Source organism: Sardina pilchardus, chromosome 1, assembly GCF_963854185.1.
Source record: "Sardina pilchardus chromosome 1, fSarPil1.1, whole genome shotgun sequence".
Taxonomy (NCBI): domain Eukaryota; kingdom Metazoa; phylum Chordata; class Actinopteri; order Clupeiformes; family Clupeidae; genus Sardina; species Sardina pilchardus.
Genome location: NC_084994.1, coordinates 45,910,836 through 45,929,799, shown reverse-complemented (window position 1 = coordinate 45,929,799; position 18,964 = coordinate 45,910,836). Strand labels below are relative to the sequence as shown.

At 45.5% G+C, this 18,964-nt stretch overlaps 1 protein-coding gene across 1 annotated transcript in view; it reads right to left on the bottom strand.

Moving 5' to 3' along the window:
* Positions 1-10,076: 10,076 nt before the first annotated feature.
* Positions 10,077-18,964, bottom strand: part of cygb2 (cytoglobin 2) — a 14,380-nt gene continuing 5,492 nt past the window's right edge. Inside the window, exons 2-3 of the mRNA XM_062535510.1 lie at positions 11,345-11,576; positions 10,077-10,270 (exon numbers count right to left, since the gene is read on the bottom strand). Of these exons, the coding sequence (XP_062391494.1) occupies positions 10,106-10,270; positions 11,345-11,576 (397 nt within the window). The 3' untranslated portion in view covers positions 10,077-10,105. The remainder of the gene's footprint in view (positions 10,271-11,344; positions 11,577-18,964) is intronic.

Below are 18,964 nucleotides of genomic sequence, written 5' to 3'. Positions count from 1 at the left end.
GAATATAACAAATAAAAAAAAACCCAACAGATACCCAGTCAATGAGCCCAGTAACAAGCATGTGTTGCTCTGAGGTCCAGTCTGAGGAGGCTCCATTGAGCGGCGCGGGGCGCGAGGGCTGACTGATGGAGCTATTCTGGGCCACGGCCGGGGCCGCGGAGACAGCGCTCACTCTTTGAACTGCTGGAGCTGAGCTGGGAAATAATGAGCTGCTTCATGGGCTGGAGAGACCCAGAGCCTCACCTCTCTCTCCCCCTACTCTATATTCAGCCACACCACCATCACCTCCACCACCACCACCTCCACCACCACCACTCTACCTCCACCACCACCACCACCACCACCACTCTACCGGCGTGGCTGCCTCTGTGTGCATGTGTCTGGTTATGCTCAGCTGCCCGGGCGCCAGATCGACCGGCACGGAAATAGGATGGCTGTTTTTGAATCCGATTCAGAACATTTGAGTCTGATGTTCTGAGAATGTCTCAGAAATATCTGAAATCTTGACATTTAGTCTGATCTAGTCAGTGGAGAAAAAAAAATACCACTCACGAAATATCTGTCCCTTTTTTTCCATACGTGTTAATAATTAATAATGTATGTAAACAAACCCTAGCCATGTTTATTGTCGTCAGGGACTTGATGTGTGTCTCTGCATGTGTGTTGTTGTCGCCAGGTGACTTATGGTGCCGTGTGGGACTCAAGCCAGGATCCCACAGTAATAGCGCTATAAGGTTTGGTTCTCATGCCTACACACACACACACACACCGTCAGGCTCTTAATTCCTGGGCTCCGTGTTTGGTGGTGGCAGCGCTTTCTAGAGACCAGCCACAGGCTAACACAAGCACTGTGCCCCGGCTCTGGAGGGTGGAGGTGGCGGGAGTGGGAGGGTGGAGGAGGCGAGGGAGGGGGGGGCTACATGTTGGAGGATCACCATGGAAACAAAATGAATGATGGGAGACAGGAGAGTTATTAGCCCAGCATAGGCTGCTTGTTTTTCCACAGAAACGGACAGGAAACAGAACGCTGCTCCCCTTCACTTGTCACCTGCCACAGGGGGGGGGGGGAGAAAGGCGTGGGGATTTAGGACTGAGGGAACGGAGAGGGTTTTTAAGACTGAGGCAGGAAATGCCCATGATTCAGTTTGTTTGTCCATGACAAAACAAAAAAAAGCAGCGTTTTGGTACCCCCATATCTTGGACTCGTACTTGGCCCCCTTACCTTCCCTTCGCCGTTGCCCCCCGGCGATGTGCGAGGCACGGTCATTTCTGAGCGGCGGACGACGGGCTGCTCGGCGCGTCCGCCGGGTCCTTCTCGCCGAGGTCACCGTTTTGCCTGTCGGTGGGTGGGATGGATGGAGGGAGGGGAGGGATGGAGAGAGAGAGGGGGAAAAAAGAAAGAAAGAGAAGGAGAGAGAAAGACACAGAATTAGATGGACGGTCATGGATGTCATTAGTGGTTAAGCCGAGAGGGCCAGCATCACCCTGTGTGTGGCCGAGAGTGCTAGGACCGCACTGCACTCTTAGAAGAACAAGGTGCTCTATAGAACCATAGTGCATGCTTCTTCAAACCGTTTTGAAGGGTCCATCAAAGGAACACTTAAGGGTTCTTTAAAGCCTGCATGGTTCTATATAGCACCCCAAGAACCTCTTTTTTTTAAGAGTGTGTGTGTGTGTGTGTGTGGCCGGGGTGGAGCAGCTCTCCGAAGCGGCTCCCTCGCCATCGGGGGATGACAATCCGAGCGATGACATGTTTGTCTTTTGTTTTGTGCGTGCGGGGGTGGGTGGGTGGTTGAGTCGGAGGGAGGATGGGGGAGGGGGGGGGGGTGTAGTTCTTGATTCTCTGCTCTGTCAAGTATCCACTAAAGGCTTACATAATGCACACATTACCCTATTTCAGTTGTTTTTCTACCCACAGCCCGGCACTGACCCTGTTTATTCAGTTCTTGGTAAACACATTTTCTTGTCGTTCGCTCTGTCCCGTTTGTCGTTTATTCGCGTTGACATGTGCGGTGAGATGAGTCCATCTCCGCTCGCGAGGGGTGACGGGACTGATCGACTCGGAGGAGCCAAACTCCTGCCAGCTGAACAATGTGTTGCTGTGAAGAAATCCACTGTTCCTGGCTCTCGTGTCTTCCGAAAATCCGCAATTCATCTTCTTTTCTTGGGGATTCTTCCAAAGAAAATGAATATGCTGGCTGCTGTAAGCCCACAGCCTGGGGCTGTGAATGGGCCTGTTGTAGAGGGATTCTCTTCCAACAGATTGCAGAAATTCATCTTCCGTCCGACAGTCTTTCGGCTCTGAAGCACACATATGCCTCTCTGATTCGGAACCGGCCCCCTCTAAATCAGCAGACTCTCCTGCAATGAGAGAGTTTTGGACTCCGACGCTGTTTACTTTGGCTTAAAGGATTGTGTGCACGCAATGTTTTGCCCCCACAAAGTTTGCTCTTGGAAATGCTGAAATATAAATCTGAAACACACACCGTAGACTCATTTCAAGACAGCAACACCAGCATGGTAACAGAAGGCAAATTGATGAATATCTTTTTTTTTTGGTGATTCAACTGCGAGAGAAAATAACACCTGTGCTTTGGGTCTCACTCTCATCAACCATCAAAGGCTTTTTGAGACACGGGGTGCGTTCCACCCAGCATCCTCTTCTGCAAACATGTTCAGAGGCCAAGCTCAAACAACAGGGGAATGGGGGAGTGAGGGAGGGAGGGAGGGAGAGGTGCAGGTTGTTTTGGCATGTGACTGGCATCTTTACCTGTCCAGCCAGTCTCTCATGGCTAATCCCTCAAAGGGCTGTTGCTGCATTCCCAAAATATCATCACAAACACAGGCTGCTCTCTGGCTGGCCTGCTCTCCCACTGTTTACTGACCAAAGCTCCAACGTTAACCCCTGCCACCGACCACACAGGCAGGCATGAAGGGTGCCCTTCATTTAGCCGCACGAGTGTGTGTGTGTGTGTGTGTGTGTGTGTGTGTGTGTGTGTGTGTGTCCGGAACAGTGCACCGGTACTTAAATGTGGACCAAAGGTGCTGTTTATTGCACCCCAACTACTGGAAAATGCCTTTTCAACATTCGACTGCATCGCTCACCATCATGGTAAATCACCCTCTCCCCTCAATGCTAATTACATCCAAATTACTGGAGGAGCGTTCGCCATTATCAAAGAGTATTGGATTTCCATACAAACACAGCTGGGTCTCGAGTCCCTTGTAGCATTCAGCCGTATGGAGAGACACTGGCATTTAGAGACGCGCACAAATCGTACAGGAAGCGTGGAAGAGCTATGCATCTCTGGGCCAGGCGGTTGCCGCAGGCATTATCCTAATTATACATGATAGAACTGCGGATTCGTCAATAGCTCCCAGGCAAGACAGAGCCACTGGCGACATTCGACTGAATATCCTGTTTGATAATCCAACCCCATGCAGCGCCGTGGTCCTCCCACAGAGGAGCTGGCTTGGCAAGAAATCACAAGGAATTCACAAACCTGTAACTCATTTTTTATCTCTCGTTTGCACGGTTCTGCACGGTTACAGTAATCAAGGGGATGCTTTGTCAGAAGAGACTCCGACTCAAACCACTACCATCTTCCTCTCCATTAGTCAGGACAGCAGATCCTGCACACTCACATATTCACACACATTTGCACTTTGTGGGTGTAATCAGGCAAATAAAAAAATTAAATACATTCCATGAGCTTCTGCCAACTGGAAAAATGTGAAAAGGCAGAGGCAGCGGGTTTATATTACACATATAGTGTTTATATCATTATGCATCTAATGTATGGATACTGAAACTATACCATCTGGACAGTAGACTCAACCGTGGGCAGGTTAGATAAGCTACGGTAATAAAACAAACACCTAACTGTACACCTCAAGAGGATGGCAGCAGTAGGCTACTATTGGCTTAGTTTGAGTGAAGGTTAGCGTTGCTGCCTGCGGCAACCAGGGCTGTTTACTCACGGCCTGACTTTGTTGTTGAAGTGCCTTCGTATGAGGAGGGCCATTGTGGTGAGGACCATCATAGTGGTGCACATGGTCTTCGGTCGGTCCACCCCCGCCAGCCGATCCGGGCCGTCGGAGAGCTTCACCACCCGAGAAGGTCCATGCCCCCCCGACCACGCTACGCTGGAGCTGCGTTAGCCAAGTTAGCGTGTGGCGGCTATTCCTGTCGAACGCTCTCGGACGCTTCTGCTGTCCCTGTCCATGTGAGCCTGGAGGCTTAGATTAGCCCAGATTAAGGTAGATGACTGGGAGGTGGGGTGGGGAGGTGGATGTGGATGTGAGGGGGAAGGGTGGGGTTAGTCTGTCACAGCTACAACAACAAATAACACAGCGGGGGGCTCGCTGCTAATCCTACCTGCTGTGGAAGTTGTATGGCAGCGCAGCCATGAGATGTTTGATCAGTGTTTGAAACAAAGTGGTAAAACTTTGATTGATGGAATTATGCTTGATCAATGTTTGAAATTAAGTAGTAAGACAACCAGGGACCAGCAAGGACATTTGGGAGGAATCAAAGCTCTCTGGTAATCCTGCCTGCTGTGGAAGGGGAGCCTATGTTGCCCGGGTCCTATGTTCTCCGGGTCCTATGTTCCCCAGGTCCTATGTTCTCCGGGTCCTATGTTCCCCAGGTCCTATGTTCCCCACTTTGTATGGGACCAGGGAACATAAGACCCTTTTTTATTGTAAAAAGGGTCCTATGTTCCTCGCTTTTCCCAAAAAGGGTTCTATGTTCTCTGGTATGTATTGCGAAGGGGGAACATAGGACCCCATTGGGGAAAACCGGGGAACATAGGGATGACCCTCTGTGGAAGTAGTATAACATCACATCCATGAGATGTTGACTGACTGAATTATGCTTGATCAGTGTGTGAAACAAAGTAGTAAAACGACCAGGGACTAAGGACATTTGGGGGGAATCAAAGCAATGCTCTCTGGATGTTAGACAGCAGAGATTTTGTGACATCAAAATAAGGTCGCCTGCCATAAACATTTGGAAACTCCTGTAGTTTGGTAGCACGTCCATGTCGTTTTCTGTCAGCTAAGTGAAGAACTTTCATGAACTTTCCCTTTAACACATTATTTGCATTGCTTGGTTTTCCATGTATCAAAACCAAGTGAATATTTTTCCAGTGTTTGCACGGACATGGTGTGAACAGGCTATGCTGCCATGGGCGCAGTTGCTTCAGTCATCCATAGCTTTGCATGGACATTTCAAGCCTCTTGCTTGTCAGATTACAAAGCAGGGCCGCAGTACAGGGCATGAAGAGCCATCGCTGGTATTCCCAGTGCATATTGGCCTGTGCTCCTGTGTGGCAGAAGAATGGGCCACTCATTAGTATGGCCGTGGCAGCTATTTCTGCAGGTAATAGGGGAAGTGCTGGTATTCTGGGCTCGCCTGCTCTGTTCCATTACACATAGCCACGATTCCTGTCCTCATAGCCTTGGCAGGAGGTGGTCTGCTGATTGTCAAGGCATACCTGTCATTTTCTGCATTAATGGTCCAGCAAGAGAGATGGCATTCCTCCCTTGTCTCCCAAAGACTCCATTGCCCTTTGCATTCCCAAACATCTTATGCTAATCACTTGGTGATCTCAGACCTTATAATACCATGCATGTTGAAGGCATTACACTATCCTTATGCATGCCTCCCGTGTCATTTGCAGGAAATGAGACTGAAGGATGCCAAGCTTAGCCTAGTTAGCCTAGCTATTTATGGCCCCCCCATGGTTAAACAGCCTGGTTTAGCATGTTTCATATAACAACCCAGTCCCAGTGTAGTTGTGTGGATTAATGTAACCCGGTTGTATAATGTGGCAAGGTGCTAAAGTTACCAAGGTGGTGAGGTTACCAAAGACATAATAAGGCACATATAAGAAGGTAACCTATATTGGAGGTGCACCAGTAAGTTGCTAGCTCCTGGGGTGGCTAGTTACTCCAATGTTGCTGTATTAGTGGCGGGGCTCTATTTATAGAGGCCCAGCTAAATCCTCTCCTCATCTGACTGCTGAGTCAGACACACAGGCAGGGTGCAGGTGAGGCTGAACGCTCTCTACCCCATCACATGGAGGAGATCAGCGTAGTGTGAGTGTGTGTGTGTGTGTGTGTATGTGTAAATAGAAGATGTGATGTAAGGTTGTTGGATTGTGTTAGCAAAGCTATAAAACTTTATATTACAAATATATAAAATGTTATTATTATTATTATTATTATTATTAAGATTATATATGTTTATGTATGACTTATACAATGCATACAAAACATAATGTGTACAAAGTAACAAGCACAAAATAAGTCACAAAGATAACTCATCGCAAAACACTACATGGGTGTAAAAACACAGAATCTGTATGGAATGTGGTGTTTTTAGATTTCGATATATAACAGGAATATAACACAAGACGCTGGGAGATCATCATATAACTTTAGGTAATCTGTTTATTGATAATTAGAATTAATAATCCATCACCAGTTTGCAAAGTTTAGGCTGTGCAAACATACTAAAACAGCACATATACCACCTTGTGTTCCCAAGCAACAGTGTATACAATGAGAATCATATACAATTATATTCAAAGACATGTACAGATAACATTTCTGTTCTTATACTTAGAAAAATATAAAGTCCAAGCTTTAAATGGACGAAAAAGAAAGATAGAAAGAAAAAAAGAGTCACAACAGTACTGGCACATAAGGCTGTTAGAAGGAAAATGTACATCTTAAAAGCCCACCGACAGTCTGTGTCATGGCAACGATCCACATTTCTGTGTTGAATCGCGTGTTACATGTGCATGTGTACTGTATGTATGTGAGAGGTCAGGCGTGCACTACTTGATAGCTAACTCCAGTGAGTGCAGTCTGTCAGTAGCCTTCATACATGTAGCGGTCATCGCTGGTATTCCTGCAAGACTGCTAGATCCTATTGTGTCCTTCTTAACCCTTTCATGCGCAACGTCCACATGCGTGGACAGTAACTTTAACTCTGTTTTCTACTTATTCATCATGTTGATATACACCAATCCACTTCAGGGCAGTTTTAGTAGGTCCTTGGCAATATATTAACAATATAGTCAATATTTGGAATATTGACTGCTTGATGACATCATCAATTCAACATGAGTGACAGTAATGGCCATATGCTGAATGCTCCAGGCATATCTGTAAAAAGCTAGTACTCAAGAAGGCAAAATCATGTAAAAAAATATTATGCTGTACAGGAGAGTGTGTTGAACAACTCTATGTTTTCAGAAATTAAATCGGATGTAAAATGGAGTCTGTAGACCCTAAAAAGCAACTGTCCACGTATGTGGACGTTGCGCAACAGAGGAGTTAAATGGCCAAAAATTAGATTTTGTAACTAGGACTTTTTTTTTTTTTTTTTTTTCAAATATGATTTTAATTGCTTTAAATTACAAAGAAACAAACATTTGGTAAACATATTTATAAATAATGACCTAATTACATGTGGTAATGCCAAGGTGGTATGGTAATATGGGGGTAGTAGAGGGTTGGGTGGGTAGTAGAGGGGTGGGTATGAGAGTACTAGAGGTGTGGGTGGATTAGTAGTAGAGGGGTGGGTAGTATGGATGTAGTAGAGGGGTGGTTGGGTAGTGGTGGTAGTAGAGGTGGGTAATATGGGGGTAGTAGAGGGGTGGGTGAGGGTCGGTGAGCAATAATGGGGGTAGTAGAGGGGTTGGGCGGGTAGTATGGAGGTAGTAGAGAGGTGGGTGGGTAGTATGGGGGTAGTAGAGGGCTGGGTGGGTAGTATGGAGGAAATAGAGGGCCATAGTTTCCACATTTTCTGTCATTACATTTTATCCTTTTTTACCCCTTTGTTGCGCACTGTCCACATACGTGGACAATAACATAACTTCTATATAAAAGCATATTTTTAAAAAATTCCAACTGATTTTCAATATTGGGCTCATATAGAGTACTAAAATCAATACTAAAAAAATCTAGACACTTTTTTTCATAATGCGTGCATGAAAGGGTTAAGCTAATGGCCAGAGAAGGGAAATCAACTCAGTCATGGAGTCTACTGCTGAGGCGATCACTTTAAGCATGTCTGTCGGGTGAGAAATGTGTTAATTCAGGTCATTTAGAAGTCAGTAACGGTCACTCATATCACTTTTTTTTTTAAAGTTGTCAATCAATTTTGTTTTGTGAGTCAATTTGATCTCGGTCGGTGTGGTCATTTCTGTTGTCTCCGCTCTCTGAAGTGACCAAAGTCTCCCGGTTCTGCCGAGAGTTTATTAGCGAGCGGCCGCAGGGGCTTTAGCTGAGAGAGGTGTGTGTGTGCGGCGGTCAGTGGGTGGGCAGGGCCAACACTCTAATGGACACAGCTGTCAAGCGGGGGACAGCGAGCGAGGGAGCGATGGGAGGGGGGCGAGGAAAGGAAAATGAGAGGAGGAGGAGAAGAAGAAGAATGGAGGAAGGAAAAGAGAGCGAGGTAAAGGAACGACAAAAAAATCGAGTGAAAAGCATACAGGGATGAGTGTCGACTGATAAGGACGAGGAGGAGGAGGAGGAGGAGGAGGAAGAGGAGAACAGTACGTCGCCATTATGTGAGTTGCAGATGGCACACGGCAGTGTTTATTAAACAGACCGCCAAGAGTGGTCCTCTCAGATACAAACATTTGCCCGCCGACTGCTACAAAAAGCTGCATTAATAGAGTGAGGGATCGAGGAAGGGACCTGGTCCTCAAAGGGCCTGGAGCTCATGCCAGAGTGCTGACGTCAAAATGGAGGGAAAAGTGTGTGTGTGTGTGTGTGTGTTCAGGGGGGGATCTGAATTATAAACAACAGTCAAAAACTCAGTCTTAAGAGTATTGTTATTGCTCACCTCGCTGTGACTACTTAGGTGTGTGTGTGTGACTGTGTGTGTGTGTGTGTGTGTGTGTTAGACTAGTGTTATTAGCCCACTGGATCGAGGCAGAGTCTAAATATTTCCTCTCTGCCTCTCGCTCTCTCTCCCTCTCTCCATTTCCTGGAAAGGAAGTTGTCTTGGTGGGTGGATGGGGAGTGGTGTGGTGTGTGGTGGGGTGGTGTCGGCGCTGATGCAGTCAGCCATGGGGGAGCCATTACCTCCATCATTAGACTGAAATGGCAGGGGGTAGACGGAGGACAGCGGAACCAGAGGCTGGCCCTGTGACCCGCGCCTCGTGCCAGATGCCAGCCCTGCTGGGGGAAGCCACCACCGACCCACAGAGCCAAAGCCAGAGTGGCCAGAGGGGTGGGGGGGTGTGGGGGGGTGTGGGGGGGTTTAACCCAGCCTGATGCTGAGAACAGCTGTGGGAGGACTTGGGCAATTAGCTCCCTTATAAGGACAGTGGAGTGGGTACACAAGTGGATGATTTATAATAGGCCTTTATCATTATTCATTAAATGTAATCAAACTACTCAGATAATACTAATTCATTTTAGACTATGTGGAAGGGATAATCCTAATTCAGTTTAGACTTTGTGGAAGGGATGGTGTCGCATTAGAATCCTTTCCAATGGAAGGGATGGTGTCCGATGGTAGCATTTTTTTGCTGTGTGCACAAGTGTTTGTGCATGTGTGCTTCCTCGTACCTGTTTGCAGTTCTCTGAAGGTGAGGACATAAATTAGGCTGGAGTGATTGGCTTTTGGACCCCATCATATGCAGCAAAAGTGTGTATGTGTGTATATTAGTGTGTGTGAGTGTGCATGTGAGTGTGTACATGTTGCGTCCCGTGGCATATTAATAAGGACATGTACTGACTGACATGGAACTGAAAACAAGCTTTTTTTTGTATGAGGGCGTACATAGATACACACTCACTCACTTAGCACTACAGACAACACCTGGGAGGTTGGAGAGTTAACACACACACTATGCTTCTGTCACACTGAGCGAACATGTCCCTAGAAGCAGAGGGTCTTGGGGGGCAGCAACAGTAGAACACAGTTAGAAACTCTAATTAGATGATTTAGCCATTTATGCTCACTTTGCACTTTTTCCCTTCTACCCACCCCCCACCAACCTCCACCACCCATTAAACAGACCCCCCCCCCCCCCAATCCTTTTTCCCCATTGGTCGAGCCCGTATCCAATCGGAGCGCTCACACGGCGGAGCTGGACACCTTGACCCAGCCCACCTCGGCGTACGCGCCGGTCACGTGCCAGTAGAGCGCCCCCATGAGCTTGGTCCAGGCGCGCGCCACCTCGGTGGTGAAGCACTCGCCAAAGTCGTCGGCCAGCACCTCCAGGATCACGCCGCTCAAGATCTGGAGGGGCGGAGAGAGAAAGGAAGAAAAAAAGAGGGAGAGAAACGAGGGATGAGGGCAGAGAGATAGAAAAGGAGAACGAGAGAGAAAAGGAGGGATGAAGGTACCAGGTAGCATCCAGGTAATGTCACACTATGAAGATGGCTACAGGTTTTGACAGAACACTTCTCATTTGTAACTCAATCTCCCCATCTAGACTTCCTTCACCGCAGTGACAGCTTTTGAAATGAAACAGGGCCTTACAGAGCGATCACAATCCATTAGCAATCCGTCCCTGTCGCCAGGCCTATCAGAGCAGGTCTAAACACTCCCATCAGCAGCATAATTAACGTGAGACGTGTTTGTAGAATATGATGATAAAATGGAGAAATGTGACCTGAAACAGTGCAGACTGATTAGTGTTATCGGAAATACTGTAGACACCATGTGATTTTTTTTTACTTTGTATAGTGTCATTGTAACACTGGTTTTCTGAATAAGATAAACAAGCTGTCCTGGTAATGTAACCCAATGGCTTGAGGAAGGATCCATTACATGACATTGTTTAAAATAGCTTATCATCATTTCAATTCCAGTTTTTCATTTTAAGTAAATATGGGGTCCATTTAGTCATTGTGATGTGAGCAATCTGTGCCATCATTTCCATGGGTACTGCCTTGCCCTTGTCCAGTGCATTACAACTATCGGTACAGCCACACAAATTATAATGATTCAGTGGTAGAAACACACGTGTGGTTTTATCTTTGTCCTCTAAACAAATGTAACCTTTTGCTCAAAAATAACTCTTTCCTGTTAAAAAGCACTTTCAGTATTAACAGACTTTTTCCAGGGGTGAGAATTCTGACGCCAAAAGTTACCTACAAAAGAATTCTCCATTTGAAAGCTCTGGGTGGAACGCTTTTTTTTTTTTTTTTTGTCTGAGTGGACCCCTTTATACAGTATGTTCTTCCTAGTAAGGTCCCATTTCTGAGAACCATTATACACCTGAGAATCTGAGAATCTCTGAGAATCATTACTTCAGTCAACATCATAACCCCCCCCCCCCCCCCCGCCTGTGTTGTGGTCTGTCCCTACCTTGAAGTACACCGGCTCCACCTTATGTTTGAGCGCGTGGGCCTTGCCCACCAGGCCCAGGACGGAGGACACCTTGTCGGCGTCGCTGAGGTTCTCCACCACCGAGTTGATGGCATTCATGACGCGGCGCGCGTGCTGCCGCAGCTGGCTGCTCTTCTCCATCTCCTCGGGGTCGTCCATGTCCTGGAACTGGCTGAAGTACTGCTTCGCCGACGGGAAGTTCACAAAGAACCTGGAGAGAGAGAAGAGAGAGAGAGAGCCAAAGGGTCCGTGAGTAAGTCATCTACTTCTACTGAGCACGTCACATTTCCTTCTTCCAAATATTATTCTCTCTTATAAATTATTTTTGAGAACCTTGCTGTAACTGTTGCCAAATGCAACAGCTCAAGTCATTTCAGGTACCCTTCCCTCACTGGTGGTAGGTGTTGATTTAATGTACAGAAATCTCCTTGCTGACATAGACCCTAACCAAAATAGGTAAAAAGCCATAGGCATTCACACCATAGACACTACAGAATGACCTTAGTTCCACTATCTGTATGTCAAGAGAATGCCTCTAGCATCCCCAGATACTACAGGAACCAGACAGTCTAGAGAATAGCTTGCATGATTTGATTGCATGGCTTCTCCAGTACCAGTGTGGACAGACAGATGACAGCATTGAACATGCCTAAAATACCCAAGGATGTGAAAAGTCGTGGGACGTTTGTCAGATTGAGCTAATGATGTGTCTTCTACTATAGAAGAAACCACCCACAGGTGGGAGTGACATGATTTTGACAGCAGGTGAGATAAACATGGTAGACCCTAAAACAGACAGCCAGACAGACAGACAGACAGCTTCTTCAGCTGCATCCTCAAAATACACCCTTTCCTTTTTTCAGTTTATAGTGTTTGTTGGTGGATAACACTAGCCTGACTCTCGCCAGACCCATGTAGTTCCGCCATGCTCCACCAGAGGCTGAGCTCCACACAAGGGTCTGGACGCGAGGGCAACCTAAACCCCTGGGCCAGTGATCAAAAAATAATCGACCAATCAGGAGCGCCGAAGCGAGTGTTTGATTCAAATAACAATGGCGGCACGCAGCGAGGAGTCTTGTGCTGACATTGATTCTACTATTTCAACCGTTTTGTCGAATCTATCGAGTATTCATTCTTTAAAAGATTAACAGAGAATAGTTTTGAAGACATTTATTGGTGGCAAGGATGTTTTTACTCTTCTTCCAACCGGGTTTGGCAAGAGCTTGAAGAAGCCTAGCACGTCATTCAAGATAACAGGCAAGTGGTTTATCGAATCACATGCGAGGATGTTTTACAAGGACCCGCCTTCAGAAATACATCTCCTATCGAGAAGTCCCAGATCCTTGTGTGAAGCAGACAGCGAACTACAGGATCTGGCGAAAGTCAGGTTAGGATAACACACCACAAAACGTAAATAAATAAAAATAAATCTTCCTAAGAGAAAACCAATCAACAAACAACTCAGTTTCAGCTCACTCTGGCAGTGCCATAATATGCTTCACTTCTCACTACCCTATCAGACCAACATGAACCTCCATTGGACTTTTTAATCATGACTGAGTTGATTTAATGGATACTATTATCTGCTTATACCACTGCTTGGTTGAATTTCCTATCGTGATGCAATCTTTGGAACGATTCAGAACTTTAGAAGTCAATTAACTTTCAGATTATTATATTTTCATGCGGTGAATGTAATTATTTGCATCTTTTGTATGTGCCTAACTTGACCCGGAGAGGAATTACATTGGAGGAACACATAAGTGTAACAAGACCGTAACTAAGGTTCCCTGAGGAGAGAAAATGAGATTCATAGAACATAACGTAATGTCCTCTAATCTAATCAAATGAGATCAGAACATTTTTACTTAGTGAACTCGTAAAACTCCACATTCATTCTCCTTATTTGCCAGGCCAAACCCAGTGATAAGTGTTGCATAACGAATCTGTGAAATCTCATTTCTCATAACTCCCATTATCTAATTGCGAGTGAAGTCACCTAAAGTCTTTGCCGTGTGCAGTCCATCCGAGAGAATGAGAGAGAGAGAGAGAGAGAGAGAGAGAGAGAGAGAGAGAGAGAGAGAGAGAGAGAGAGAGAGAGAGAGAGGTGACCTCCTTAAGAAACTGGGCTAAGTCGAACATTTAGCCAAGGTTGTTTAAACACCGCTCGGGCTATCGCAGCGGGAAAATCTGTTCGCCGTACTCCACCACAGGGCCTGAGCACATGATTCATGCTCGGCAGAGGAGAATGGTAATCATACACATACAGGCTCCCGGGGGCCACACACACACACACACACACACACACACGCACACACACGGAGTGACTTTCCATCTCACTGAGCGGAGACATTGCTCATCTCGGTGGGTCACACAGAAGCTAATGAAAAAAATATACACCCCCCCATAAACACACACACACACACACACACACACACACACACACACACACACACACACACACACACACACACACGGTAGCCCTGTCCGTGTGCATGGAGCCATCCCGCTGGTAATTAGCCCCTTGGCTACCCTTTTCCACAGATGAGGTGATTTGGACTGTTGTGTGAGTGGGTATGTGTGAGATGAAGAGAAAGAGACAGACACAGAGAAAAGCATGGAGAGAGAGAGAGAGATAGATAGAGAGAGGAATGGAGAGGGAGACAGAGAGAGGAGAATGTCATGTCTCTATTTTGACTGTGCAGTGTGTGGATTTGCCTATGGAAGTGTCTACGAATGTGAGCATGTGTGTCTGTGTGTGTGTGTGTGTGTGTGTGTGTGTCTGTGTGTGTGAGTATCCAAATGTCTGTGCGTGCACTAGAGTGTGTGTGTGTGTGTGCGTGTGTATGTGTGTGTGTGTGTGTGTGTGTGTGGGGCAGTGCAGTGGTGCTGCATAAATGATTGGCAGCCGGCAGCTGAAGAGGTGCTGATGAGAGGGAAGTCATTAAGTGTCGGCGGTGTAATTACTGACAGGTGCAGGGAGCTGAGGAGAGGAGAGGAGAGAGCAACGAGAGAGAGAGAGAGAGAGAGGACAAGGGAAAGGAGAGGTGAGAGAGGGAGAGGAGAGGTGAGAGCAACGAGAGAGAGAGAGAGAGAGAGGAGGATAAGGGAAAAGAGAGGTGAGCGAGGGAGAGGAGAGGTGAGCATAGAAGGGAACAGGGCATGATGGGAGAGGAGAATGTGAGGTAGAGCAGAGGAAGAGATGAGAGTAGAGGACAGGAGAAGAGGAGAGGAGGTGAGAGGAGAGGAGGTAAGATGAGAGGAGAGTACCCCCCCAGCCTCTGCCCCCACCATCCCCAGCACAGCTTGAGAGCCTGGCCAGTGTTTACAGAGCTGGTTTGAACACACAGCCAAAGAGCCTCTGCTAATGCTCAACCGCCACCATCAGATAAGCAGCACAGTCCATTGAGACCATACGGGAACCATGATGTGGCCTTTATTCTCAGAAGAGCCATGTTATGGCTTCATAACTCTGTTCCCGTCAGTACCTGAGGATTCCTACGTACAAGGCTTCAATTGTTAATGTTATTATTGTTAATGGTAACCAATTGTTAACGACTCAATGGCCTCTCCAGATCCAGATTTGATAAGCAAATTAAATTATGACATTGGCCTTTCCATGTCACATTTCCAGATACGATCAGGCTAGTGATTGGTGTGAGTGCTTTTAGTCCAATATTGTTTTGAAAGATGTGTTTTACGAGATACCATTACCAACGAAAGGTTGCAGGAGTCAACGTTAATCCAAATGTGAGAAGCGGAATTGTTGATACGCCTTAGTCACAGCACAATGACACTAAACACTGTTGTCACAGGGCAGCTTGACATCTGCCAAACGCTCAGTTTGGCCCTCGGCAGCACCCTTCCATCAGACCCCGCAGATCCTATGACATGCTATGTGGAGAGAGGAGAGCTGGCGTGTATGTAGCGGCGTCCAAGCGTACCTCTTCCAGCTGTCTCTTCTGCTCTCTGTGAAATGCCATTGAGGAGCGTGGCCGTTCGGAGCCCCAGAATACGACCATGAACGATACACGATACACAGTCAAGCTTAACAGGAATCAGCATGAAGGATGATGGGGCCCTTTAAAAATAAACGACTGATGTTTTTTGTTTACCACATCAGACATAGGTTTTGCAAAGACATAGCTGTGCCTCGTTTGGCTAAAAAAAAAAAACGCCTTTTGTGTTTCAGAGAAGCTCGACATTTTTAGGAGAATAAGTCAGGGATACGTGGGGAGCAGGTCATGATGGCTGACGAGTCTTGTCTTCGGTGCCACAGCATGTGAGCCTTCCCGAGCGTGTGAAAGGAGAGTGGCACGTCGCCGTGGCAGCACAGCCGCTTGTCAAACACATGGCACCACAGATACGTTGGCACCCAGCTCGTGGCATACTGATGAGCTCTGGTGAGGGTGTACGGGCAGCCTATATGTCTATATGTCTATACAGTATGTCTATATGCCTATATGCCTACAGTATATGCCCTCTGAGGAGCTATACAAAACCACACAACTGACTTTTCACGGCACATGTTCACACACACATGATCTACACACAGCACAGCAATGAATGGGGGGGTTCAAAAGAACTTCTGCTCTTTGGAAACGCAGACGAGATGGATTCCATATGGCAACGCCGCTTTAACGATTCCTTTCACAGATCACTGATGCTGATGACTCCGGGTTCAAATATCAATAACTGCGCTCCCACAAAGACTAGCATATATATATATATTAGGGCCGGGACTTTAGCGCGTTAATTACGATTAATTAATTACACAAACATTAATGCGTTAAAAAAAATTGACGCATTTTAATCGTATGCCTATTTATTTTTGCACCGCGGAACGTTTCTCACTGGATGAGTTTCAGACGGACCGATTATACTGGAGCACCAAGTAACGCGCATGAGTTCGGTTCAGACAAAACAAACCACAGTGGCACAGTGAACATGAACAAAGAAGCTGATGTGACCGCGTTGGTTTGCCCTGTGGATGGGAAATGTTGTTACAAAAAACGAACGGATGGAAGCGTAGATAAGAGCATGGTTGTGTGCAACCTATGCAACAAGGACGTATCACCGCAGGTATCACCTCAGTGCAAAACATAAAGCAGCTAGCTGCTAGCGTGGACAAAGTATTGTGATAGGCCTACTCCAGACACTTGAGGGAAACCTCTGAGCTTTATTTATTAAACAAATAGCAACCGAGTTGCTGTTACAGCCACAACTCACGCTTATAACAGTAATCCACCGCACCTAATTCCATGTCCAACTTTCATAGACCTAAAAGAAACTTCACACTCAGAACCGCATACAAGCACACACGCACACACTTAAACTCCGCCCCCCAGTTCCCCTTAAAGGGACACAACAATTTCATGAACTCAACTCAAGGTAACAGGTGACACAATTAACAGGATATCACAGTATTATAGTTTACAGAAGGTCTACCTATCTATAGGCTACATGAATTTCTGAAAATGTACTATTTCTAAATATGGTAATGCTACACTTTATGGCAAAAATTGCACTGGTCTGTTGGACTTATTAATAAACAATATTTTTGTTGCTTAAGCTTAGGCCTATGTATTCAGTCATTATCCAATAGTAGGCTATACTAAAAATCCATGTGAAAAAAAATACTTCTCACTGTTCTCAGGTCATATATTTATATACAATTAAAATGCGATTAATTTCGATTAATTAATTACAAAGCCTCTAATTAATTAGATTAATTTTTTTAATCGAGTCCCAGCCCTAATATATATATATATATATATATATATATATATATATATATATATATATGCCATGACATTTTGAGCATAGGGCTGTGAGAGTAGACACGTTTACGTGCTCTTTCCAGCGCTCGTCGGGGGGGGAGAGAGGCTGACATATGGGCCGAAGGCCGCCGCAGGTGCTCCATCGGGCGGAGAGTGAAATTGTATTTGTACGCATTGATGGTATTTGCTGGGGCTACTGTCAGCGCAGTCTCTTGCATGGCTACTCGCTACGCTGGTTTTGTGTGTCAGCTCGGCGCTAATGTCTGCACAAAAGAGCGTCTTCAGCGCGTCCTGTGGGACCCGCCGCGGCTACAAGCACGGAATGCGCCAGTGTACCATGAGCTGATGCCTTTTCAGCCCGGCTTTCAGCCAGAGATGATAATATAATATCCCAGTACTTACTGTGTGGCTTCACTCCGTACAATCACCATGCGTATTTGTCGAATGTTATCGAATTTCGAAATAACAATAATAACTAGAAATGCAATTCCAAGGAATTACCAGTGCATGACAATGCAAAAATAGATAGATAATGTAGATATGGTTACTAAGGTGTAGATAGGGTAAACATGGTGGTTGCATAGTTTACAGAGAGTTGATAGTGTGAAGGTAGACAGTTTAAAGCTGAAACATTCCAGTTCTAACTTAACTAATGATTTCTATTCATGTTAAAATGTAAACTATGGTAACAATGATAACCAGGTTGATTGGTTAACTTAGCTACTGATTTCATGCAGTTATGGTAAAAATGTTAACTATGCTAACTATGCTCACAGTTCTAACCAGGTTGATTAGCTAACTTAGCTAATGATTTCTAGCAGTTATGCTAAAAATGCTAACTATGCTAGCAATGTTAAAAATGCTAACCAGGTTGATTAGCTAACTTAGCCAATCATTTCTAACAGTTATGCTAAAAATGCTAACTATGCTAACCATGCTAACTAGCTATCTTGCTAGTGAGGACTTTTATTTTTAAACATTTGTTGCAAGGGTATCCATTGTGGCCACTATCAGGAAACAAGACGTTACTGCAGTATAATCATGTTGGTTGCTATGGAAACAGTCATAAACGCTTAATTTTAATGGTTGCTATGTTGGTTGCTAGGTACATGGAGGTTTCATGTAGTTGACTGGAGGCATAGTTGATGATAACTGACAGTTGGAATGGTTGAACAGTTAAATAGTTGAGTAGTTTCAATGGTTAAATGATTTAATGGTGTATTATTGCAGTGAGGACTTTTATTTTGAAACAGTTGTGGACAGAGGAAACAGTTAACAGGATATGTAGTCTTCAGAGAGATTGTATGCTTATAGCCAGAGAAACTGACAGTTGATACAGGTGTAATCAATTTAACTGGCTAGTCTTAAGAGAACCAGAGTGTATATGCTTGAAGCCTGAGACAGAGTAAATAATTTAAAAGTTGAATGTAGTCTAATTAATGTTGATAGACAGAGAGTTTAATGGATGTTGATAGACAGTTTAATGGGTGGATGAGTGAATGGTCTGAAGAAGATGAATGGATAGAAAGTTGGATGGAATGTGCCTTATATTCTTGTAGAATGGAGAGACACAGCTCTCTACTGAGAGTAGTGGATACAGATACAGGTGTAATCAATTTAACTGGCTAGTCTTAAGAGAGCCTGAGACAGAGTAGATTGTTTAAAAGTTGAATGTAGATCGTCTAATTGATGTTGATAGGCAGACTGTTTAGAATGGGTGGATGAGTGAATGGTTTGAAGAAGATGAATGGATAGAAAGTTGGATGGAATTAGGAAGACTTATGTTGATACAGTTGATACAGGGGAACAGAAAATGTAG